This window comes from Danio aesculapii, chromosome 20 (assembly GCF_903798145.1).
Source record: "Danio aesculapii chromosome 20, fDanAes4.1, whole genome shotgun sequence".
In the NCBI taxonomy this organism is placed as follows: Eukaryota; Metazoa; Chordata; class Actinopteri; order Cypriniformes; family Danionidae; genus Danio; species Danio aesculapii.
This window is the reverse complement of record NC_079454.1, coordinates 16,907,864-16,935,500: the sequence shown is the minus strand read 5'-3', so window position 1 is coordinate 16,935,500 and position 27,637 is coordinate 16,907,864. Positions and strand designations below refer to the sequence as shown.

At 34.8% G+C, this 27,637-nt stretch overlaps 1 protein-coding gene across 2 annotated transcripts; it reads right to left on the bottom strand.

The window, feature by feature from the left end:
• Positions 1-1,322: 1,322 nt before the first annotated feature.
• On the bottom strand, positions 1,323-22,353 carry LOC130247357 (cholesterol 24-hydroxylase-like). Of its 2 annotated transcripts, XM_056480580.1 has the most exons (15): positions 22,147-22,353; positions 21,957-22,034; positions 20,855-20,936; positions 20,704-20,777; positions 17,622-17,708; positions 17,402-17,540; positions 17,189-17,302; positions 16,934-17,090; positions 14,791-14,862; positions 13,693-13,765; positions 10,515-10,599; positions 10,320-10,430; positions 7,623-7,711; positions 4,911-4,977; positions 1,323-2,213 (listed from the first exon to the last, which is right to left on the bottom strand). In XM_056480580.1, exons 1-15 carry the CDS (start codon positions 22,278-22,280, stop codon positions 2,076-2,078), a joined length of 1,500 nt encoding a protein of 499 aa, XP_056336555.1. In that variant the 5' UTR covers positions 22,281-22,353; the 3' UTR covers positions 1,323-2,075. The 2 variants fall into 2 exon arrangements, with proteins under 2 accessions (XP_056336555.1, XP_056336556.1); XM_056480581.1 differs by lacking the exons at positions 20,704-20,777; positions 20,855-20,936.
• Positions 22,354-27,637: the final 5,284 nt, after the last annotated feature.

Below are 27,637 nucleotides of genomic sequence, written 5' to 3'. Positions count from 1 at the left end.
GCATTAGTAAATGTTAATAAACGCTGTAAGAATGCTTTATTTTTACTTCATGTAAACAAAAAATATATATATAAAATTGAAAAAACTTGTCTTAAAACATGCGAACATTGTCTTTGGAAATGGTAACTGCAGTTTAAACTGAACAATTGACTAGAATTTAGTCACCTTGAAGGTTACATTTTATTTTATTTATTTATTTTTTTTTTTTTTTTCATTTTAACAGGGACCTTACTTATTAATCAACAGTAAAACTGTAAATAAGCCAGAATTAGTCACAAGGGCTAATTTTCATCTGTTAAAATCAAAGAACACATTATTACACATACAATAACAATAAAGTTGCAAACACCAAAAGGACAAAACATATAAGAAGGTTTATAAAAAGCATTACGCATGATTACAAACTTGCTTTGCTTTTATACATTTCTTTAACTTGTATTTAAATGTTGAATAATTTGTACCCGTTAAATCAACAAGAAGTGTATTCCAGCCAAATTGTCCATAGTGTGTGAATGAGTGTGTATGGATGTTTCCAAGTGATGGGTTGCAGCTGGAAGAGCATCCGCTGCGTAAAACAGTTGGTGGTTCATTCTAAAATTCAGTCAAAATTATTGGCCCCTTTAAGCAATTTTTTTACCGATAGTCCACAAAACAAACCATTATTATATAATAACTTGCCTTATTACCCTTACCTGCCTAGTTAACCAAATTAACCCAGTTAAGCCTTTAAATGTCACTTTAAGCTGTATCCTCTTAAGGCCCAAGCAGTTTTTTACATGCATTTTTTATTTCTCTTTGCTATTTGGGCTTATTGGAACCTAATTAGAACCTAAGTATCACCTTTTGATATGATGTACTTTTAGAGAAAAATATTGTCCATATATGTGGACTCGTGGTCCGAATTTCCATAAAACACTTTTTCCTGATTGTTTTTTAATGCATTAATAACACATAATTTCTTTAACATATTTTGACTATCAGAGAGTAAAAACAAAATTTGTTGCCCATTTTGGACAGTTAAAATAGTGTTTGGGACATTACATATGCTGCAAAACAGTTGCAGGATGACACAAAATGTAACAAAAGTATTTTAAATAGCCATTTAAGAGCTAAAATGTGCTGTCCACATATGTGGCCACTAAAGCCCTAGAAGGGTAAAGAAGTGTCTTGAAAAATGTCAAGTAAAATATTGTGTACTGTCATAATGGCAAAGAGAAAATATATCAGTTATTTTGTTTATGCCATTATGTTTAGAAATGTGTTAAAAAAAATCTCTCTGTCAAACAGAAATTGGGGAAAAAAATAAACAGGGGGACAAATAATTCAGGAGGTTTAATAATTCTGATTTCAACTTTATTTAGTCTGCTTCTACAGAAGCACCATGTAAAACGATTCTGTGCATTGATTCTTTTACATATTAGTGTTGTTGATTAATCATGTACAAAATAAAGGTTTATATTTACATATTATGTGCGTGTACTGTGCATATTTATTGTGAACATATAAATGTGCACATACATTTCTAAACACTGTAAAAAATTATTGCTGCCTTACATTTTTTAGGTGAATCAAATAAACTTTTCTAGTCATCTTAATTCACAGATCCAGTTCCTGGAGAACTTATTGGATTGACTTACATCAAACTAACTGACAAAAATATTCAGTTAAACTTTGTATAACTGTAAAAAATGTAGTTAAAAGCTGATTAACTTGTTAGAATAAATTAAAGCAACCTCATTGAGCTGATTAAGGCTGATTGAGGGCACTTTAGAAGAAACTGCTTGTATCTGAACCAAATTTCAAATCTAAATTCACACTTGATTTGAGTTTATTTGAACTGAACCAACACTAAACTGACTTGATCTGAACAATGACACAAATGTTATCTTTTAAAGGTGTTTTAAAGCAGAATCTGAATCTCTACAGTTGTGGGTTCATTTGCATTTGCATCTTCTTTAACATAATATCAAAACAGCATTACACAAACAAAAGTAATTTAACTGTGGTTATCTTCTCTTTTCTCATAATCATTTAAAAAATATAACAGTTGTCACAAAACAAGTGCTTTAAGCATCTTATAACTGCTTAATGTTACAGATCACTCCGCTCTTGGGCCGCAGAGTTCCAATGTCTTTAATGTCGAAAGACTGTCCAGGGACCAGACTGAACTCAAATCTCTGGAGCAGTTTGGCAAGCACAACTTTTGCCTCCATCTAAATGCAGATAAAGAGTGGTGAAGATCACAGCAAATTTGGCAATTGGCAACTTAAAATTCTGATGTAGAAACTGAGGTTTCCATTCGTGTGTGTGTTTTTGTGACATAAATTTGTATAATGAGGTGGAAATGATGGCAGTTAAAAAAAGAAGGTGACATTTTTGGGTGACAGTGCAATGACATTAGCCCTAATCTGATTGTTAAAATGATTTTCGATAATGCTGTCACAAGTCTGTTGTGTCTATGTGTTGTGTTCATGTAGTTGTTTTGTCATGTGATGTCCCATGTGTTTGTTCCATATGCTTCTGTCACGTCATGTGATTCCTTTGTTCTGTTTTAATAATCAATTAATGTTATTATGTATATAATTAACGTAATTAATGTTTATTAGTTCCACCTGTGTCCCACCCCTGTATATATTCAGTTTAATCATGTCTTGTCTTTTTATACCCACACATGTCATTAGTTCTTGGACGAGTGTTTTTGTGTAAAGTGTTTTACCGAGATGGTACAACTGTGACAGAATACCGGACCGACAATGAAAATTGCGGTGTTTGTTTCCCCCATTCATTTTCTAGTTTTTTCCCCCTATCTTACACTCGGCACAATTAGGCGCAAGACGTGTTTCCACGATGTGTTGCTATTTTCAGACCAATGCAACCTTAACCACTGCCTTTATGCCTTCATCTCGGGGGGCTTTTTTAGTTTATTCATGACAATTTGCTTTGGTATAATGTTATTATTAGTAGTAGTATTTATCAAATGCATATTTAAATTTATTTTATTAAAAACTAGCTTAAATTTATTCACCTGTCAGGATTTGGACCATAGGGCACAGCATGTGTATTTGGATATAACTCAGTTGGTTGACCACACTTCGTTATTATTGTAAATTTATTTGTTTGCTGGAAATTAAAACTGAATTTAGAATCAAAATTTTAAAAAATATCAAAACAAATCTTTGCACTTAACAAACGAAATTAATTATGTAGGCTAATCAATGTCTGTGCGTACAACACGTTTCCTTATCCAAGAAAGAGAGAAAGTGAAAGCGAAAGTAAAGGCAGATTGGAGGAGGCTCATTCTTTATCCTTGTGCTGCAGATGGTATGTTTAACTGTTTTCTCGCTAGTGTTCAGTTTTTCCACTTACAAAGTCCGCCATGTAAATAGCAAATACGCTATGGTGCGACACAACTGACTATTAAAGGGAATGGGAGATGAGACTCTGATTGGTTTATTCTCAAAACACACCCAGAACTCATTAAGAGAATAAGCTCAACCCTGTTAGACCATGTGCTGCGGCGCAGAGCATATTTTTCCGTCCTTAAAATAGCAAAAGTGGATTTGGACACTGCCTTAATCCTTTTGCGCTTCAGACTTTGCATCTAGATCGTTAAAATAGAGCTCCTAGTGTTTCTTTTCCTTTCCCTTCGTGTTTCTCCATGGATCCCACCGCTGGATCAAACTACACTGTTCCTGTTACTAGCGAATATTACAACCAGCTATCTGGATGATGTGCTAGTCATCTGAAGATCTGAACTTTGCTGCCTATATGGAGTGGACACTGGCGAGGAATGGATCTACGCTCTCCGTCTGTGCGGAGGAAGACCTCGTCAGTGCCACTCATGGAGACATGGAGACCAGCTAACCCTCACCTGACAGTAGGGAGCACTTGCCAGAGCCCACCATGGGTGGCTGTCCATCTGCGGTGGGCTCTGGCAAGTGCTCCCTGCTGTCAGGTGATTGCCATCAAGAGTGTGAGTGAAGGCCCTGCCCATATCCCCAATGCTACTCATAGATTTCTGGAGTGAAGTCAAACCCTCCCCACTGTTCCCAGTGAGCATAAGCTCTGTTCCAAGTCTGCAGTTTCCAGACAGTCTCTTGGCCCCGATGTTCTCAGATGACAATTACTGCAAAGTCGTGAGTAGCATCCCACCCAAGCCACCCTCTTCATCTCCGTATGTGCCAGCATCTGCAGCCAGCCCCAGCACCACTGCAGTCAGCCCCCCAGCTCACCCTCAAGCTACTGTTGGGGAGGTTTCTCTGAGGGTCTGCATGCCTGCATTGCCTTCCAGGTGTCGCCCTTGGTCATCGCTTCCAGCAAAAGAGCTGCAGACTCCACTTCGGCCCTCTGACCCTAAAGCTCTGTGTTGGCTCACTCCTCCCTCGTCACCTCCTTGGTCAATAGCCACCTTGCCTATGCCTCTGGACTCCACACCTCTGGCTACGCCTGTTTTTTTGTATAAGGTTGTGTTGAAGGCACAAGGTCACACCTTCAAAGAGGGGGGTAATGTCACAAGTCTGTTGTGTCTATGTGTTGTGTTCATGTAGTTGTTTTGTCATGTGATGTTCCATGTGTTTGTTCCATTTGCTTCTGTTTACGTCATGTGATTTCTTTGTTCTGTTTTCCCGCCATTTGTTAATGTTTATTAGTTCCACCTGTGCCGCACCCCTGTATTCAGTTTAATCATGTCTTTTCTATTTATCCCATAAGTGTCATTCTTGGTCCTGTATTATATTGTCACCTCTGTTCCTGTGAGTGTTTTTGTGTAAACAAATCCGTGTTTTGAATAATTCAATGCTTTTGTGAGTGAGCAACCGTGACAGAGACTTTTGCAGGTAGAGCATTATCATTGTATAAATGTGATGTAAAGAATCTCCAAATAATAAAAATGTTAATAAGCATGTCATCACCTGTGAGAAGACCTGCCCCAGACAGGATCGTGGACCAAGTGAAAATGGGTAGTAGCAGTAATAAGGCCTGTCGGGTACGAACACAATTTGAAATTATAAAATAACATGCTTTATTGTCACACTTTACAATACCACTAATATGCTTTAAATCATGCTTACTGTAATTAATGCACAGATAACCGGGGGTAATGTAGTAATTTTTTCATAACTACTGCATTGATGTAATGGTGAAACTTCCGTTTAAATAACAATTCAGAGCAGTTACTACTGGCTTATTCTCTGCCTATTATTAAGAAACAAACTGTTTATTAGCACTTATAAAGTAAAATCTTATTTTACAATAGCTAAACCCAAGTAATACCTAACTAACTATTAATAAGCAGCTAATTAGTAGATTGTTGAGCTAAAAGTCTTGATTAATGGTTTGTTATTGTACTTTAGGATAGGATTGATAACTATTGATGAACAACTGTTAACAAGCAGAATCACTGAAGGAAAGAACAACAAGACCAAATAATACAAATTACAGGCAAAACCAAAGATGAAATCAACTGAAAAAAAAAACTTTAAATAAAACAATAATTAATAAAAATAATTACACAATAAAACTTTTATTTCTCAAGATCTCAGTAGAGATCATTAAATAACATCAGGATCTTCACTTTTTACTGACCTTTGACTTTATTTCTGTCATGTGAACAAAAGCTCTTAATGAAATTTCTGTTGCTCATTTGATGTGACCATGAAAGAGGTCAGTATCTGCTTTAGTTGGACTCTTCAACTTCTTGTTTTATAATTAGTTGTGTTAATCACACTAATTGTACAGCATGAAAAGCCATAAGAAAAAGTCTGATGAAATTAACTATGACATCAAAACCACTCTCACTTGCTTGTGTTCTCATTCAATATCATGTTAGTTCTGTGCAAGAGATATTAATAACATACATAAAGGAAACCAATGGAGCTTCAGCAGTCAATGATTGTTTTACAGGGCTAAATACACCATTCTCAATGAGAAGGTTTGATCTATGGAACAACTTAAAAACACAGACATCAACAATTAGTCTTTGAATCTCAATAATGGTGACAAAAAAAATCAAAAACAACCCAGAACAATCCAAAACCAGCTACTAAAATATTACCTGCCAAAAACAAATTAAAAGCAAAAAAAAAGAAATTGTAAGAACATAAAGCTGCATGATATATTCATGCTGCAATGCATGCTGGGAGTTTTGTACTATGCTGGCACCAAGAATGCATTGCGGCATGAATGATGTAGCTTTTTTTCTTTTTAGCAACCATGGTTGAGGTTCATATCCTGAATCTTGATGTCTGTGTGTCTTAACGTGCTGCTGCAGCTCTAAGGTTTTGTATGTGATCCTTTAATTATTAAAATTTCCTCCCTAATTATTTGTTGCTCCTCCATGAAAAGCTACAGTTTTGTCCCAAACAGCATCAATATAAATATATTTGCAGCTCTTTTTTCAAAATAACTTACAAAATACCAGAAATTGTATCTGCTACAATTAAGAACATGCAGCAAATTTTCTCTTTGCCATTCTTGTTATAACCGATGAGTTTCAAGAAACACAGTTATAAAACCCTGAGAAATATTAAGATAAAAGAGTAAAGGTTAAAGAGCCCAACTAAAGTAACCTCTGATCTCCATGATGGTGAGGTCAAATCAAACATTTTCAATAAAAATATAAACCTCTGTTCATTATCAAATATTCTTTGCAGATATGACAGAAATGAAGTCAAACTGTAATCTATAAAGCTGGTAATGCTGCTATTTAATGGAGTTGTTTAATCCTCTGTTTTAATTCAGTTGGTTTGGCGTGAGGCTGTGTCTCTAGTTTTATTTTTTGTTCTTTCTTTCAGTGATTGTGCTTGTTAATAGCAGCTGTTCATCAGTGTCTGAATTCACTCATTTGTGGTCAATCGCATTGTCTAGTGGACTAAACTAATCGACTAATATAGGGACTAGTGAATGAGGGTGTGTGTTGACATTTCAGATACTCTGATTAGTTTCTCGAAAACAAAGGTTAGATGTTACAGCTATTTTCCATATTTTGTACAGAAATGAGCTGTTAATCATTTAACAGGTTTTCAACCTAGATTTTACAGACTTTAACTGTTAAAATCATGGACATTTTTTACAGTGTGAGTAGTTTTAAAAATGTGTACTTTTACTTTTCTTTGAGTACAAATTTAGTGCTGTATCTCTACTTTTACACCACTACTTTCCTTTAACCTGCAGTCACTACTTTATTTTTTCTTGTCTAAAGGGATTAGAAAAATCAGTCCTGCGATTCATACTGAACTTAATCTTAATACCTGCAGCAAACTATTTGGAAGCATTAAGTGTCCAAAAAGATGTCCAAAATCTATACACACAATGACTAAGAAACGATGGGTGTTTTCTGTATAAATGCACAACAGGATGTTACGTTTACACACATGTATCAGCCATTCACAACGTAATACTAATTACTCACTATGCTAGAGTACTTTTAAAAGGCCTACTTTTTAGTCATACATTTTGAGTAATATTTACAACAGATACTTGAACTCTTCTTGCACTACGTTTTTGGGCAAGTAATGGTACTTTTACTTCAGTATGATTTTTCAGTACTTTTTCCACCACTGAACACAGTATTAACACTATAACATACACTTAAATGAGACTGTGATTAAGTAATAATGACTTACTTTGAGGCATTCACATCAAACCTCTCTGGATCAAACTTCAACGGATCTTTAAAATACTTTTCCAGTCTTTGGGCGACATAAGAGCTGAACTGTGTGGAAAGAGTGAAAATTGTTCAGTTGTGCATTTTTTAAAACATATTTCTTAATTTAAAAAATAGACACTTTTCACATTTCCAGCTTTTACTGTCCCAACCATAGACGCAGTATTAAAAACACCTCAGATAGCCATTGTAAAATATGGCGAATGGCGTCGCCGGTGTGTGTACCATCATAGAAAACAATGTTTAGAATTCTAAAAGAAGTGGAACGCCATGGTGCTTCGCATCTAGTGTGAGATGTGTACAAATATGAATGCTGGTTCTTAAAGGGGAAACTCACAATAAAGTGGCATCCAAGCGGCAACCTCCCGCTCTCCCTCGTGAAGCAAATACGGAAGTAACTGAAACTAAAATTCCACTGTTCTGGCTCCATAAAAGAACAAATTTCTATCGACCCCACTGTTAAAATGGCCAACTTCACAGCAGAAAAACGGGTGTTTACAGCCTGGTACAAAGAACGATTTGGTTCATATAGCTAATATTACCCATACTTCATGACAATTTTTTTATAACTCATCCGTTTTTGTTTATATTAAGTTATATTAAGTCTGCATAATTAAGGGAGTGGCCACTTAAGTGACAGCTAGGTCTTGCTGGGCACCGTCACTTCACCTCAGCTGATTCCGGCTGATTAGCCGCTGAACTCGGCATATACATCCTATTTTTGTTTTGTTTTATGTGGCTTTACACAGTTAGTTGCTTTTTGGAATTATTTCTTACAATTATCAAATAATATGTGCACTTAATTGTGTTCACAAACCATTCACATGACCTCCATTTGCCAGGTGATTGGAATTATATACTTAAATACCATCTCTTTAATTAGTTTTATTTAGTATAATTTATCATTTATACTTTTCTTTAGAACTTAAATGCACCCCAGAATCTGAAAGATTGATTAGCTGTAGGCTATAGAACAGTCATCTGAAACATTTTCATGCAGTTGTCAGGTCAGGTGTTGTATCAAAATCTGACTTTTGGGACAAATCTGACCCTGCTTCGTGTGCACGTGCATCACGTAGCGCCTGCAATTTTAAACTCAGTGGTTTAACATAAACCTTTCATCAATCATTTTTCCCGCAATTGACAGCAAAAACGAACATAGAAGCATTGTCTGATTGACAAGCAGCACCTACATGTGTTTAAAAGAATCTAAAACAACAAACTTATGATGCTTTTTCTAAAGTAAACCATACAATCTGTATTTAGCTTTTTGCTTGTACGGTGGCTCTGAACAGTCAAAACACCTTTCAAAATGCTTTTTTTGGACATTTCATATTTGCACATATGTGCACTACTGTAACTACCGTTTTATTTAAGAGCATTTGAGCTGGTTTCAGTATTTCAGTATTTCAATATTTCAAAAGTTCTTTCATTTTATTTAAAACATATTTATTTTACTTCTTTGTTAATTGAGTCCCATTTTGTTAATTAACCTATTATTTTTATGCAACAGTCAAGTTGCAGGTTAATTTGCTATGTGAAGAAAAGGAGATCATTTATTTTTTAGCATGCTAATGTATGTGAAATCATGAATATAGGTATATATAATCATATGGCAATTTTGAAATGTTTATATTTTTGCTTTGAGCAGGCAATTCAGTACATAATATCAGATGAAACTTTTATGAAGTTTTTAAAATGAAATCAGTTGTACACTGTATAAAAATATAACATTTTGAAATATTTTTATTTATTGCCTAATATATCGGTTATTGGCCTCCAAATCTCAAGAGTTATCGGTTATCGATATCGGCCAAAAAAATCCATATCGGTGCATTCCTAGAAATAATATGTCGCTGTAAAATACTATGGCGAGGGAGGCAAGCATGAGTAATTAAAATGCAGAAACTCTGACAATTCACTGCGTGTTTGCTGGACACTGAAGTTACAAGTTACCCCTATTTTACTGCTATGGAGAAAATTAACAGCACCAGCGCGTTAGAGCCAATTGCTGTCCTTTTCTTTTGAGCATGCGACCATTCATAGGCATTTAATAACTCGCTCGACAATGCTCAAAAAGCAAGCGGGATAATATTTACATTTGTTTATTTGCTTTAAATGCTCATGTTGTTCTGTGCATGTACTTCAGTTTTGTTTGATGCATTCAAAAAGAGTGTTTTCTTTGAGCAAGTAAAATGAAAGGTACAGTACATATATCTGACTGCTTGCATTAAAAGGACAAGATTGTATTACAAATACATATAAATGTAGTTTAAAATTATCCATTTTAATACAAGAATTCTTGTGCTGTAGAGTTAAATATAAAATTGTGTATAGAAAACATCGTTGATGCACCGAGATATCTAACTGAACCGAATCGATGGCATGATAATCATAACCGAGCCAAAACTTGAGACCAGTGTAGGTTCACACCTCTAGTAATAACTAATTTATGTAAACGCAGTCTTTATCACACTGAATGTTACCACCATTGAAACACATGATTGCTGTTTTGTGAAAAGAGTCTATGAACATTTATTTCTTTCTCCATTCAAATGTACAAGATTTGTACTTGTATGACTAGCCTCTGTAGGCTGGTATCTTGATGGGCACAGAGTGAATCGAACAGTTTTACAAGGAATGTGGTTACACTCACAATAACAGAACAGCCTCCAGGAATTTTAATGCCATTAATGACCATGTCCTCATGAAGCCAGCGATTGGTTCCTGGTGCAGTGGGGTACAGACGCAGGGTTTCCTTCAACACCTGAATACACAAAAGGCCATTAAAAGAAATGGATGCTAAAATCAATGTTTTTTCATGTCACCTAAAACAACTCTGTGGACAAACCTGAGACAAATAAGGGAATTTTCCAAGGTCTTCATATGAAATGTCTCTTTTGGTTCCAAGGACTTCATCCACCTCTGCTTTAGCTCTGAAAATGAAAATAAGTTTGAATTCTGAAGCACTGTAATACAAAATATTTGGAACCATTCCGTATTTCAGTAACAATTAATTTTGACGTACAATTCACACTATTAACAAGCCATCAACTAAGACTTTTAGGTCCATAAACTACTAATTATCTGCATATCAAGTCAGGTAGTAGTTGAGTTTAAGTACTGGTTATGATTAGAGATGTAGAATAAGATGATTCTACTAAAAACAGGTAATATCTTAACAATAAGCAAGTAACAAGCAAGTTAATAATGTAAATTGCACTGTAAAAAATGTCTGTGATTTTAACAGTAAAAGTCTGTACAATCTACTGTGAAAACCTGTTAAATGATTAACAGTTCATTTCAGTACAAAATACGGAAAATAACTGTAACAGATCTAACCTTTGTTTTCGAGAAACTAATCAGAGTGTCTGAAATCTCACCATACACCCTCATTCACTAGTCCCTAAATTAGTCAATTAGCTTAGTCCACTAGACAGAGTGAATGACCACAAATAAAGCTGCAGTCACACTTGGCTTTTCCTCCCATAGACTTCCATTCATACGCACACGAATACGTCAGACCGGAAACGCAGGGTCATGCGTTAAGTTTCGCAGGTTGCTGCGGTGCAAAGTTCAAGCTTGGTGAACTCTAACCTGCGAAATCGCATCACTTGACTGCATGAGACCAATAGAGGATCAAAACATGACCTCTCTGGACAAAAATTTAAAACATGGAGCAATCGCTGGCTTTTTAAATATCTAATCATCTTGTTTAATCCCGCCCCTTTTCGCAGCGCCGCACGACAGAATTTCGCACACACAAAGCCGAGTGTGACCGTAGCTTCAGTGAATTGATGAACACCTGCTGTTAACAAGCACAATCACTGAAGGAAAGAACAAGAAATAAAACTACAGACACAGCCTCACACCAAACCAACTGAATTAAAACAGAGAATTAAACAACTCCATTAAATAACAGCATTAGCAGCTTCACTGATTACAGTTTGATTCAATTCTTTCATATCTGCAAGAATATTTGATAACAGAGGTTTATATTTTTATTGAAAATGTTTGATTTGACCTCACCATCATGGATATCAGAGGCTGCATTAGTTAAGCTCTTAAACATTTACGCTTCCGTTTAAATGTTTCTCTGGCTGTTGTAACTGTTTCTGAAACTCATCAGTTAGAGCAAGCCAAGTGATAAAAACTTTTATGTTCTTATTACAGAATTGATTTTAATAAGTCACAAAAAAAGTTGCAATTAATTATATTTAATTTATGTGATGATATCTGGGACAGTAGTACAGCTTCCAGAAGGGTGAACCAACAATTATGATGGTATTAATCATTAGAGTTTCATACCAAAAACCAACACTTTTAAGACACACAGACATCAAGAATCAGGATATGAACCTCAACCATGGTTGCTAAAAAAAAAAAGCTGCTTAATTCATTCATCTGCAATGCATGCTGGGTGCCAGCATGCATTGCAGCATGAATAAATTATGCAGCTTTATGCTCTTAACATTTCTTTCTTTGCCTTTAATTAATTTTGTTTTTGGGGTGTATTTCAGTAGATTGTTTTGTATTGTTCTGGGTTGCTTTTTTATTTGTTATTTTTTGTTTATCACCATTATTGAGATTCAAAGACTAATTGTTGATATCTGTGTGTTTTCAAGTTCATATGACTGGTGTATTTAGACCTGTTAAATTGTCATTGATTGCTGAAGGTCCAGTGGTTTCATCTATGTATTGTATTCAATTCTCACACTTAAGATGTTATTCAACAAGAATGCAAAGGTGGCTTGACATGATAGTTAATCTCATCACACTTAAGACTATGTTTGTTTTGACTTTTCATGCCATAGAATTAGTGGGATTAACATAATTAATTATTTTAAACCAAGAAGTTGAAGAGTCCGACTAAAGCAGGCTCTGTCCTCCGTCATGGTGACTTCAAATGAACAACAATTTCATTAAGAGCTTTTGTTCATGTGACAGAAATAAAGTCAAAGGTCAGTAATAAGTGAAGCTCCTGATGTTTGTGGAGTTGTTTAATGATCTCTACTGAGATCTTGAGAAATAAAAGTTTTATTGTGTAATTTTTTATTTTTTTATTAATTATTATTTTATTTTGTTTTATTTTCAGTTGATTTCATCTTTGATTTTGGCTGTAATTTGTGTTATTTGGTCTTGTTGTTCTTTCCTTCAGTGATTCTGCTTGTTAACACTTGTTCATCAATAATTATTAATCCTCCTTTAATTAGACACTTAATTATCTCATTAACTTCATCCCTGTCTGAGTGTTCAACCCTCTGTAGTGAGGACACTAGTGAGGATTTTGCTCTGGGATTTGAGGGGTTAAATTTGTTAGATGAAAAATACAGACTGTGGAATGTATTTTTAACAGAAAAATTCTGTAGATTGAATTTACGACCGTAAAATGTTAAAAACAGTAGATTACTGGCAACCACAGCTGGCAGTATTTTTTTTTTAAATCAGGAAAAATAACAGCAAAATACTGTAAAACATTTTTGTTTCACCATTGTGGAGGATATTAGCATCTGTGTGCAAGTCTAAGATGAACTCAGTGAATCAGATGTTATGCTGCATCTTCTTTTGTTTAAATATAACTGTTTAGTTACTAATGCACTGAAAGTCTGTTTGTTAATTAGTCACACATGAACACAATAATGCATTTAATGGCTTTATTTAAAAAGTTTTTGTAGTGAACTGATGTACAATGGTTCTCAATAACAATATGCTCAGATATATTACTTAGACATTTAAAATGCTGATTTTAATGCCAGTAAATGCCAAATAAAACGTACTTGGTTTCTGCAAAAATAAATAATTAACTCAAAGGTTTGTAAATGATCATTGCATCAGTTAATAAATAAAATTTTTTCTTGTTAAAAATACAACATTTTTCTGTAAAAACAATTTTAAAGAAAAATTCTGTATTTTTTACAAAAAAGCTCTGGCAACCATAGCTGCCAGTATTTTTCCGGAAATTTTACAGAATTTTTTTACAGTGTGTTACTTAAACTATTTTAGATTGTTACCCATGTTTAAGTGTTTACCGTTTATATATCTCAGGATGTCTCCCTAATTCCATGATTGCAAATGAGAGTTGATTGGCTGTTGTCTCTTGTCCTGCAAAAGAGCAAATTGCTGGGTTACACTTTATTTTAAAGTTTCCTTGTTACAGTGTATCTATTCTTTTAACTACTGAGAAATTTTAATTAAGTACATGTACTTACTCAACCCAGGCTCATTCTGATTATGTACCCTTATACACATTTCCGCAGAATGCCAAATACGTTCCAGGAGCTACGTCTTTTTTCAGTTTTTGTTTTCACAAATCCACCAGAGGCCGCTGTGAACGCTTTTTGATATCCTAACTTTCTCTCGCGAGTGCCATTCATGCATGCTGTTCTCACATAAATCCACCAGAGGTTGCTGTTCACTGACTGACCAACCGACCAATCCATACGTATGTTCCTCTGGCTACATAATTTGCGATCTCCAGAAATGTATATAGGAGTACGTTTTCAGAATGAGCCTATGTTGTAGTTATTATATGGTTAGGGTCAGAGGTCTACACATAGTTGCATGTAATTATGTATAACTAATTGTAATTACTCTATGTAAGTACATGTGCAACTTGAAATGTCACCAAATGCTGTATATGTTACGATCATTAGCTGGAGGACATTTCAGTTAAATGTACACTCCACCTGCTATTCACCCAGCTACACATCCCATCCTGCTTTGTGCCTATTCAGACTCTAATTACCTGCTACAGCTGATATCAATGTGGGTCAATCTGTGCTTTTGAAAACACTATTGGTTAAGTTTAGGGAAGGAGGACAGTGGGTCAGTCGATTGGTCAGTCATTCAGTCAGTCAAAAATTCAGTTGACAGCGGCCTCTGGTGGATTTACGTGAGAATAGCAGGTGTGAATGGTACTCGCCAGTGAGATCTCAAAAAGTGTACACAGAGGCCTCATAGATTCACGAAAACAAAAACTGCAAAAAAAAACTTACCTCCTAGGATGCATTTGGTGCTTTCCAGAAATGTATATAGCAGTACGTTTTCAGAATGAGCCTGGGTTGCATTCATAACAGTATATAGCCACTACAATTTATGACCAAAAATCAAAGCAAGAAGAAACTCACCCGCAATGAAGAAAGTCACAAAATTGTCCAACATCTGCTCATGATCTTTTGTGTTATTAACTTTTTCCTCCTCTGCAACAAAACAGAAAGCTCACAAATGATATCAATACAATTTAGTGTAGCATGTGAATTAAATTTTGAACATCCCATCCTGAATATAAAGCTGCGGTCACACTGGGCTTTTCCTCCCATAGACTTCCATTCATACGGTCATGTGTTAAGTTTCGCAGTTCGTTGCGGTGCAAAGTTCAAGCTTGGTGAACTCGCATCACTTGACTGCGTGAGACCAATCGAGGATCAAAACAGGATCTCTCTGCACAGAAATTTAAAACATGGAGCAATCGCTCGCTTTTTTTAATGTCTAATCATCTTGTTTAATCCCACCCCTTTTCGCAGCGCCGTAAGACAGAATTTCGCACACACAAAGCCCAGTGTGACTGCAGCTTAAAGCTGCGGTCACACTTGGCTTTTCCTCCCATAGACTTCCATTCATACGCACGTGAATGTGTCAGACCGGAAACGTAGGGTCATGCGTTAAGTTTCGCAGTTCGCTGCGGTGCAAAGTTCAAGCTTGGTGAACTCGGACCTGCGAAATCGCATCACTTAACTACGTGAGACCAATCGAGGATCAAAACAGAACCTCTTTGGACAGAAATTTAAAACATGGACCGATCGCCCCTTTTTGCAGCACCGCACGACAGAATTTCGCACACACAAAGCCCAGTGTGACCGCAGCTTTAGTGTGTTCCTGTCAGGAATCCATTCACTGCACCTGCACAGCCCCAATCACCAGAATTCTAATCACCTTCACCTTTTACTCATCACCCGCTCACACTACATAAGCCTGGAACATTCACTCATTCACTAGATTCATGTCTGATCTACTTGTTAGTACCCGGACTCATTGCTCTTAAGCTTGATATCATTTACCTGATGTTGTATCCTGCCTGCCTGCCTGCCAGTCTGTATGTCTCTCTGTCTGTCTGTCTGCTCATAAGTTTGTCTGTTATCCTGTCTGTTATCTCGTCCTGTGAATCCTGTACTGTTTACCTCCACCGGCATCATCTAGTTTCAGTTACCACCCGAAGTTAAGTACTGTTTCGTTTTGTTTCTTTTTATTATGTTGGTATTGATATTTCTGTTCTGAACAACCTCCTTTACATTGTTTGTTTAAAGTATCATTAAATATCCATTCTTTCTGTTAATCTGCCTTTGTCTTCTCTCTGATCCGTTACAGTGCCATTCTTTAGAAAAGGTTTAAAGAAATGTAATTGTTGTCAATATTTAAATGTGTTTGATAGACAGCTTTTTATATATGAAGTTACATCTCTCCTAAGGAGAGCTTTTTAGGTTTTTTTTTTGAAGTTATAAACAGGTTGTCTATTTTAAAAATGTCATTGAGATTTTCCTTAGTGTTCCTTGGTCAATTTTTATTTAAAAGATTACGTAAAATTAAAATTATTTTATTAATTACTCACTCTCATGCGTATTAATCCCTTGGGACCTTCATTTATCTTTGGGACACAAATTAAGATATTTTAGATGAAATCCGAGAGCTTGCTCATTCTCCATAAACAGCAAAAAGAACCAGAAACATTGTCAAAACAGTGTGTGACTTAAATGGTTCAACTGTAACCAGACAAAGAAAAATATGCCAAAAAATCTTTTAAAACAACTTTTGACAATGTTTTTTTGTCAGATCAATGGTGCATGTTTACTATGAGCAGCAAAACCTATTGCCGTTAGAGTCTGAAGTGCAGCACAAGCATATTATTGTCCCCATTAAACACACACCTGATGCTGAAGATATTGGTGATCAAATTTGTTTGTATTATTACAAGCAAACAAAGACTTTGTATGATTACAATTGTAGTCACATGGACAGTTTTTTTGGTTCCTTTTCTGGACCATGGTCATCTCTGAACTGTTGCTGTCTATGAAGGATGAAAGAGCTCTCCATTTTATTTGAAAATACCATAATTAGTGTTTTCAAGAAGAATGAAGGTCTTAGTATGGTACTAGAATGAGTAGTTCCTCTATGGTTGAAACTAATTAATTACTTTAATTGTGAAATTATTAAATTGTGTGTGTGTGTGTATATATAAAGGGTACCTGTTCAACAAAGTGAAAAAAACTAACATACTTGCAGTTTTGAGGATTTGTGTGAGAATGTCATTGGGGACGTCCTCTCCATTTTCCACTGATGTCTTCCTGTTTTGTATCCATTGCTCTCCCGTTTTACGCAAGAGTACAGTAGCATCTTTAGTTTGCTGTATAGTCTTCCAATTCTTGGGAAAAAACTAAAAAGGTACCACAATTTAAAAAAATATACAGATACAACGTTTACCCTACTACTTTAGTCATAATGACATAATCATATTTGAATAAATTATCTTACCTTACAAAATGGGTCTCTAAGATCTAACACCATACCCTGTAAACACTGCTCTATTGCCTTCTGGAAAGGGTTGTCTGTTTGCTTAAACAAGTTTAAATCAACACCGAAAGCAACCTGTCAATGTTAATGTAATCATTTAGTAATCATTAACAGCTGGTTTGATGTCTCTTGTATTTGACTTTTACTTTGAATAAGCGAAAAGAACAGTGAAACCTTGCAAATGATATCAAGTGTAACACAGTTGACCAGGTCGTGCATGACAACTGGTGTTTTGATATTGGACATTTCCTCCAGCTTGTCCATCAGGCGCTCTGACATCTCGTTAAAAGTGCTTATCAAGCCTCGCAAGTATCTGACAGATAAGACAAAATAGGTTGAGGTGCATCAGAATCACATTGTAGTATGTATCAGAGATGTTCTGTATTTGACTCACGAGCTGCTGAAGGCTGGATCCATGATGCGACGCTGCCTGTACCAGATGTCATGGTCTGTGGCTGTCACCAGACCATATCCCAGGAACCTGAGAATATGCAATCATGTGTAACAATTTACTTCAAGTGGGTGTTCATAAGACTTTCATAATAAAACCTTTATAATCGTGACATGATAAGATTTTATGGTAAGCCTACATAATAACTACACACTATGAGTCATCTATTAAGCATTAGCAAATAGTGAATTCATTATCTGTTAAGCATTAATTCTACATTAATAAACATAGGTAAGCAGTTTGTAACTGCAGTTACAAATGCTGTATTATTGACTTATAAGCACATTATAAATAAATATAAATAATATATAAATATAATATAATATATAAAAATATAAATAATCATATTTTCATACTTTGCTAATGATTAATTTTTCATTACTACATTAAGTATTGCCTTATTTACAAACCAGTTATTCATGAATATTTGGTTGTTTTTTAAGATCATTCAGAATGAGTTAGTAAACGATTAATAAAATGCTTTATAAATCCCTTATAAATGACAATTAAAGGGTCAGTTAAATTATAAACAGGAAAAAAAGAACATAAATGACTTTATTCATTTCTATTCATTTGAAGATGCACAAATGAAACTATTAAATAAAAATAAATCTTTGCAACATGATCTAAAATAAAATTACTGTACAGTTCAAAAATTGCATCTTATTATATTGTTAAATTATTATATTGTTGTTGTTTTATCCAATTTTAGGTCGTATTTTGACACTCCAGTCATTCAGCCATGTTTAAACTTTACAGTAATTTTATGTTTTACATAAGATTGCAGAGATTATTGTTCATTTGATACTGAGCCTTTAATTGTCATTTTTAAAGGATTTATAATGCATAAATAGTCCTCACTTTAGATTAGGTCACAAAACTGCATGAAGTCGAGTTAATAAAGCATTTATTAATACATAAATTTACTATCAGTATATGCCTGAATAATAAGATACATAAACATTGATTTCAATAGTTTATTAATCCTTTACGAACTCATTCTGAATTATCTTAAAAACCACCAACTACTCTTAAATAGTCCTTAAATACAAATGATTTGTAAATAATGCAATACCTAATTTAGTAATGATAAATCAACCAGTTACAAAGTACGAAAGTACAATTATTAAGCACATTATAAATGAGGTTATAAGTCAATAATACAGCATTTGTAGCTGCAGTTACAAACTGCTTACTAACGTTTATTCATGTAGAGTTAATGCTTAAGAGATAATGAATTCACTAGATGCTAATGCTTAATAAATTATTTATATTGTGTAGTTATTATAAAGTGTTACCGATTTTATTCATGCTTAAGACAACTGTCATTAAGTGTCAGTTGCTCAGTTGTCACTTTAAATGCAAAGATGACATTGAGAATACATCACTACCTGTCTTTGTGTTCGTCATGTTAACTTTTCAAGACAACATAACTTGTCATAAATCCGTCATAAACATGATCATCATGATGCCATTATTGTCAAGGTTGAGGAAAGAGAAAGGAGCAAGGACTCAATTTTTGTTGCAGGTACCAAAAACAATCCAAAGGGGGGAGGGGGCATAAAACATAAACAAACTTGGCTAGACTGGCAGGGATGAGGGTTGGACAGGAAGGGCAGGGTTGCAGTAACGGAAATGGCAGGGAACCAGGGAGGAGTTGAAGGGACAGTCCAAGACAGGGCCAAAGGGTCAGGAATCCCAGCAAGAGACCAGGGTAGAGTCGAAGGGACAGTCCAGGGAGGAACAGGGAGACACCATGGAGGAACAGCAGGGGTGATCCAGAGAGGGTCAGACAGGGGTGGCAAGACTGGAGGCCTGAGAGGAGCCGACTGGTCATGGAGTCTGGAAGGTGCAGGCAGGACAAGGAGCCAGACTAAGGCAGCAGGGCAAAGAGTCTAGGCAGTGGAGGGAGGGCAAAGAGCCGGGCTGGGGTGGTAGAGCAAGGAGTCAGGAACCCTGGCAAGTGACCAGGGTAGAGCCAGAGGAACAGTCAAGGGAGGAACAGGGACACACCAGGGAGGGAGAGTCAACTGGCTATAGAGTCTGGGCATTGCAGGCAGGTAAGGAGTGTGGGTGGTGCAGGCAGAACAAGAAGCCGGACTTGGGCAGTAGGGCAATAAGCCGGGCTGGGGTGACAGGGCAAGGACCCTGGGCGGTGCAGGCAGGGGAAGGAGCTGGGCTGAGGCAAAATGTGGCATGCATGTTCCGATTCCAGTGCCAACTGAAACAAAAACCAACTTGACTGGAGCCCTGAGAACCACACAGTATGCCGCGAACAAACACACCAGGACAAGAGAGCACACTCACTACAAAGACAAGAATGTGCGGCTTACTCAATGTTACCACATGTTCAGAACAATGACGAGACACGTGAATGACAAGACAAGAGCAGTGCCTGGACTCTGCCACAAAAAAAAGAAAATACATGACTGTAGTGACACAGTCCTTACAATTATAACGGTGTTATGAAAATTAATAATTTTCCTGTAATAAACTACAATGGTACAAATTCAAATCTCATTAAATGTAATAAAATATTAACATCACTTTAAAAAAATATTTAACAGAGTACTGACAGTTTTATTGAGAAATATTAATGACAATTTAATTTTGTTCCACTGAAAAGGTTATTAGAAAATGTTCATAATGCAATTATAATTACCTTATGTTCATGACAGATGTATGGCAAATGATTTATGATATTTATGTCAAGATTTATGACATTTATATCAAGTTTTCATGACAAAGTCAGGTTGTGATGTACTTGTTTATGTCAAGTTGTCATAGCAATATCAATATTGTTGCATTCAAAATAACTGAGCTATTGACAACTAATGGTCATTATAATAAGCATCCCTACAAAGTCATCATATTCATGTCATGATTATAAAATTGTCATGACAGTCTTATTACTTATGACTTTTACACCACTGGCGAAGCAAAACAGGAAGCAGTGAGCCTTGTGGTTTACAGTAAATTGTCTGATAACAGACAACATTAGCATTCCAATGTCAGGACAAATTACCTTTTTCCAAACAAGCTAAAGAGGCGTTTGTAGACAAAGGGATCTTTGAGATACTTTGGTGACATCATGATTGTCTACAAAAAGGGCAAAAATGTTTCTTTATTAGATCATGAAGCTTTTGATAAGAAAATTAATCATGTTAAATATTTACCTTTGTAGCCTCGGGGCAATGAACCTTGATTATGACATAATGAAAACTGTTCAGCCTGTAGACAGGGCCATATTTTTCAGCCCTTAAAAAGAACATAATATCAATGTTAAAAATCTTTTTTGTCAAATTTGCCTATAGGAACAATACACTATCTTGATATTTTTATAAAAAATATATATATTGCTATTGTTACTATTTTTTATTTCACATTATTATTATATTACTAAATGTATTACAGTCTAATGAAACAAACATTATAATAACAAATAATTTATAATATATAATATGGTTATTTTATACAATGATTCATTTTTTATGGTTTCACTTTATATTAAATAGTCTCAACAATTCTTTACTGCTGTTAATCATTTGGAATGTGCTTATTTTTACATTGTACTTATATTTTAAAATATCAATATGTAATTACATCTGTAATTAATCTCTGTACAACAGACCCTTTTACACCTTAACCCACCCTTAAACCTATCTATACCATCAAACCTCTGCCAAACTGTATTCCACCTCAGAAGCACAATAAGTGTTTTGCAAAGCAACATGAACACAATATGAACATTGTATCTATTTTTTGCCTATAGTATATATAGTGACTGAATACACATTCAAACAGGTCGCCTATTTATGTGCACACAAAATAAGAGTAATTATGGAGGATTTCATGGTATTTGTGAAGACACTTACCGTAACTAAGTTAGACAAAAAAAAAAAAAAAGATAATGCAGTATTCTACTGATTTCATCTAGTAATCAAAGTAATATTTATAGCCCGAACGAACAAGGGAAATAATTAGTATAATGGATGCAATAGTTTTTTTAAAGATGAAAAACGGAAGGTTTGGTTACTGAGGAGAAATTATGTTGAGGGAAAGGCAAGAATCAAAATGGTTTTTAAGAGTAGTGGAAAGACGGAGAACTCGGAAAACCGCAATATCAAATTGTCAATAAAGAGACGAGGTGTAAGTTCAGAAGGTGAACACTGTTACGACATTGTTTGTAGGTGCAAGGTGAAAGGAAGACATTAGTCATGTAAATAAATAAATAAATAAATAAATAAATAAATAAATAAATAAGTGTTTTGTTCTTACCATATAAGAAATAAGTCGTTTATATGTCTTTCCGACTTTGTCACTCTGTTAATAGTTGGAATATGACCCAGCAGAAAACTGTCAGGATAGTTCACGTTAATTTATACAGTTTTCACCATAACAAAATAAATATAAATAATAGTGACATCAAACACATTAATGAAAAGATCAAATTATTAAACTTTCTTACTTGTCTCTTGGAGGTCCAGGTATATGATCATATTTCTGGTGAACTTGATGAATATACAGACAGTATACAAGAAATGCTATAAAAACAGCAGAAAAAAGGTAAAACACCATATACAAGAGCCACTCCGGTATCATGATGATGCTGTAGGTTACAGTAACTCAGCGTACTGTACGCCTGGCTTTCGGCGATCAAATGTCAAACGTATGATGTTTTACTTATTTCCGGATTTTAAATCGGTTTTGGCGATAGAGGGCAGTGCTAATCTTCTATTACTACATTTCAAAGAAAACTTAAAGCACTTTTGGACATTATAGACATTATAATTAGCATAATACAAGTTTGTTATTGTACGTTTTATATTCTGAAAACACACTCACATACAAAACATAAATGATTTGTGAAAAGTAGTAACATAAACCAGGTCTATAACAAGTTCTGTAATAAAAAAGACTAAATATGATTATTAAATATGATTATTTAAGGTTTTTTTCATTAAATACAAGAAAAATAACATCATTGCATTAAAGAGAAAATACAATAACAAAAGTTAGGAAAGAGAAAGAGAAATGGAAAAAAATCATAACAAATTAAGAAAAAAGATTATCAAAAGCTTTAACAAACATATTATTGTTCCTAATAAGTTTTAAAGATTCAATATTGAATGAAATTTCAGCAAGAAAAATATTAAATCTAGGTATTGTCTTTAGGAACTTATTTTTGTGTATAAAAAAATTTACAATGTAACAAAAAAAAAGTTACCAATAAGATTGAGAGCATGATCTCTATGAGAAAAGTGCAGAAATATATATTTTATAGAGAAATATAAATCATATTTAAACAAGGGGGATAAATAAAAAATATTCTTATCCCAAAGAAATTTAAAGTGAATGCAACTATTGAAAAAAATTAATAAAGTTTCTTGCTGTATATTGCAGAAAGTACACAAAATAGATACAGTTGAAGTCAGAATTATTATTATTAAGCCCCGTTTGAATTTTTTTTCTTTTTTTAAATATTTCCCAAATTATGTTTAACAGAGCAAGGAAATTTTCACAGTATGTCTGAAAATATTTTTTATAAGAAAGTCTTATGTGTTTTATTTCGACTAGAATAAAAGCAGTTTAAACATTTTTATGAACCATTTTAATCAGAATTATTAGCCCCTTAAAGCAAATTTTTTTGACTGTCTACAGAACAAACCATCATTATACAATAACTTGCCTAATTACCCTAACCTACCTAGTTAATCTAATTAACCTAGTTAAGCCTTTAAATGTCACTTTAAGCTGTATAGAAGTGTCTTGAAAAATACCTAGTAAAATATCATTTACTGTCATCATGGCAAAGATAAAATAAATCAGTTATTAGAAATGAGTTATTAAAACTATTATGTTTAGAAATGTTTTGCAAAAAAATCTTCTCTTCGTTACACAGAATTTGGAGAAAAAATAAACAGAGGGCCTAATAATTCAGGGGGGATAATAATTCTGACTTCAACTGTATATCAAAATAATTAGCAATTTGAGAATTTGTATGATATTATGCAAACTGTTTCTTTCTTGTTTTGTTGGATATGATGAACTTTTCAGGTAATAACCATGCTCTCTTCCATTGAATACAGTCAGCAAAAAATGGTCCAGAAAAATGTACATCTAGGGGAGGTTGATTCAGAATAATGTAATAATGTAAGAATAATGTCTGACATACAGAATCTGTAGTCACATTTTTTTTATCAAAAAAAGACACTCCAAAAAAGTTTAGGCATAATTTTTTTCCTCTCATTAAAGTAAAGAAATGTTTTAAATAAATGCACATAATTTGGTGACAAACTCTTTATAACACAATTGAATGATTTGGCGGGCAAAGGAAAATTATACAATGTCATAAATTCTTCATATTACAAAATATTGCCATAATTTTTAAATAAGTGCAAAACAAAAACAATTTCTCTTTCAAACCACCTATCAATAAAAATAGATTTCCCATGAATTAAAACATTAGAATTATTTAAAATAATATCTTTGTGTGGGGAAAAAATGTAACACAATTTCCAAGCAAGTAAAACTTGTTTGTGAAAGTTAGAGAGGGAAATTGGCAATTTCGAAGGGATGAAATTACATTTGAAAAGAAAGTCTGAGCCACGAAATTGATCAAATATAGCACTGTGAGTATAGTACCAAACTGATTTATACAGAGACATCTTTGTAACCAGTTAATTCTGAACGAGTTAATTAATTAAATCATTGAAATTTAAAACTTCCAATCCACCCTCTGAGCACCTATTGGATAAAACTATAAGATTTATTCTTGAAATAATTATTTAATGTAAATATAACAGGACATAAAAACTATATTATAAAACAGAGACAAAATAAAAGGCATTTGACCTTCAATTATTCTTATTCATTTGGAATTCACAAGTACTTGACTCCTTGACTTTGTCAAGTATTGAATTGATAATTCTGTTGAAGCTCATATCTTCAGTAGGGATCAGTGGTTTTATAACACACAGAGTACACGGAAAGCTTTAGAGCCACAGAACGATACGAGCACAGCATTGAGCAATCAGACAATATTTCACTCTTGTTGTGGTCCAAATGACATAAATCTTGTGGTTTCAAGAAGAAACAAAAAATTGTTCCAAAACTAATTGTTCAAAGCTGCCCACTTCAAAGGGCCCATTTGAAAGAAAGATTTTAAAAGGTACACTATTAGAAATGCTGGGCCATTTTAATCTAAAATTGGGGAAAAGTGGGCAAACTCAAAAATTGGGTTTACTTTGGCCTACAAATTTAATTAGAAAATTAGTCCTGCTGTTTGTTTTGTCCACAGTGTATCCCCACCTTGGGCTGAAATAAACCAGCATTTTTTAACCCAGAATTGTTTGCTATTATATTTTTTTCCCACATGTCACAGACTTGACACTCAGGATATAACACAAATGCAATTTGCAAGTAACTTCAAAGCTCATTTGCGGATGACCACTAAAGACGGGAGCGCACAGCCTTTAGTCGCCATCAGACTTAAAGCAAAGGATCTGAAATCAGTTGAAATCACACACAAGGTCATACATCATTAGCATGTTTTGTTTTATGCTGTAGATTAAGTTTGTAATTAGTTTTTCCCATACGTATTCTAATATATGGCCATATATGAACAAATACCATATTCTAGCTATTTGAATAAAATCAAAGTGTACGTATTTGTTATTTCATTGGTTAAAAATATATGTAATTTTTGGGCTTATTGTCAATTTTTTAAATGCAAATTTGACATATACACACATCGGCCACTTCATTAAGTACACCTGTCCAACTGCTTGTAACGCAAATTTCTAATCAGCCAATCACATGGCAGCAACTAAATGCATTTAGGCATGTAGACATGGTCAAGACGATCTGCTGCAGTTCAAACTGAGCATCAGACTGGGGAAGAAAGGTGATTTAAGTGACTTTGAATGTGGCATGGTTGTTGTTGCCAGACGGGCTGGTCTGAGTATTTCAGAAACTGCTGATCTACTGGGTTTATCACGCTCAACCATCTCTAGGGTTTACAGAGAATGGTCTGAAAAAGAGAAAATATCTGTGAGTGGCAGTTCTGTGGGTTTAAATGATTGTTGATGTCAGAGAAGAGTCAGAGGAGAATGGCCAGACTGGGTTGAGTGGATAGAAAGGCAACAGTAACTCAAATAACCATTTATTATGCAGAAGAGCATCTCTGAACACACAACATGTCCAACCTTGAGGCGGATAGGCTACAGCAGCAGAAGACCACAACGGGTGCCACTCCTGTCAGCTAAGAAGAGGAAACTGAAGCTATATATCACACAGGCTCACCAAAATTGGACAATAGATTGGAAAAATGTTGCCTGATCTGTTGGAGTCTCCATTTTGGCTGCGTTAGTAGGATGGTAGGGTCAGAATTTGCATTAACAACATGACAGCATGGATCTATCCTGCCTTGTATCAATGGTTCAGGCAGCTGGTGGTGGTGTAATGGTGTGGGGGATATTTTCTTGGCACTGTAAGAGGTTAAATTATCATATGCATTTGTTTATATAACAAAACATGTCTTTTTGACTCAAGAAGGTCCATACTGACTCCAAAGGCAAATACTGATAAGGTAAGGACCTGGTATGTGGACTTTGGGGGTTTTACGATGTGGTCACATGTTGATTGGTCAGTTTGAATGTTTTAGCATTTGGGCTTTAGTCACATGGTCAAGAAAGATACAAAATAGGTGGTAAAACGCTGCTCTGCCTCTTTTCCTGGCCTGTCTTTTCCTGGCCTCTCTTTTCTGTCTCTGCTTTTTCCTGCTCTGCTCCTCTCCTCCTTTAGAGTTCTCTTCTCTGATTCTACTGCAATCAGGCTAACTTCTGGGCATGCTCTCTTTGTCTATCTCTCCCTCCCCCATGTCTCTCCTTCTACCTCTGGTAACTTTATTTTAAATTAAGCTGGGTACAATTTATATCATATGTTTTTATCATTTCATATTTTAACATTTTATACAGTTATTTGTACTTAATTCTGTTGTAACCATAGAGAATTATTGTCATTAAATTATTTCATTTCCAAGTATTTGTAAATTTCTTTTGATTTAACATCAACACTTAAATGCTCCATATTGCAATACAATACAATAACATAATATCAAAGCTCTCCCACATTTTTAGGTATTAATACTGCCCTTATTTCCGTTTTTGGCAAAAGATTGCAGAAGAATGGTTTAATTAGAATGTACAGTTTTTTACCATCAATACTGATAACTTTTTAGTCATTCGGCAGAACTACAGTTCGAACCGCTGTGGTTTAAAACCCATTCCTACAGCTCACTTTGGGCCCATTAGTACCAAATGAGTATCGTGTCAGCGCCACAGCCTACCTGAATATTGTTGCTGACCATGTCCATCCCTTTATGACCACAGTGTACCCATCTTCAGGTGGCTACTTCCGGCAGGATAACATCATGTCATAAAGCACAAATCATCTCAGACTAGTTTCTTGAACTTGACAAGGAGTTCACTGTACTCAAATGGCCTCCGCAATAACCAGAACTCAATCCGATAGAGCACCTTCGGGATGTGGTGGAACGGGAGATTCGTCTCATGGATGTCCAGCTGGCAAATCTGCTGTAACTGCGCAATGCTATCATGTCAATATGGACCAAAATCTCTGAGAAATATTTTCATTACCTTGATGAATCTATGCCACAAAGGATTAAGGCAGTTCTGAAGGCAAAAGGGGGTCCAACCCGGTACTAGTGAGGTGTACCTAATAAAGTGGCCGGTGAGTGTATTTTACATGAAATATATATATATAGAATTTGCATTAGGCTTATGATATTATCAGATTTTCTTGTTGTGATTAATCTATGTGAATAATGTTTTTATCAGCATATATGGTATTATCACGATACCGACCTAAGCTACAAAAAGATTTCTTTAACAGGTGACAACAATAAATACTTAGTTTGTTTCAAACAAATTAAATTT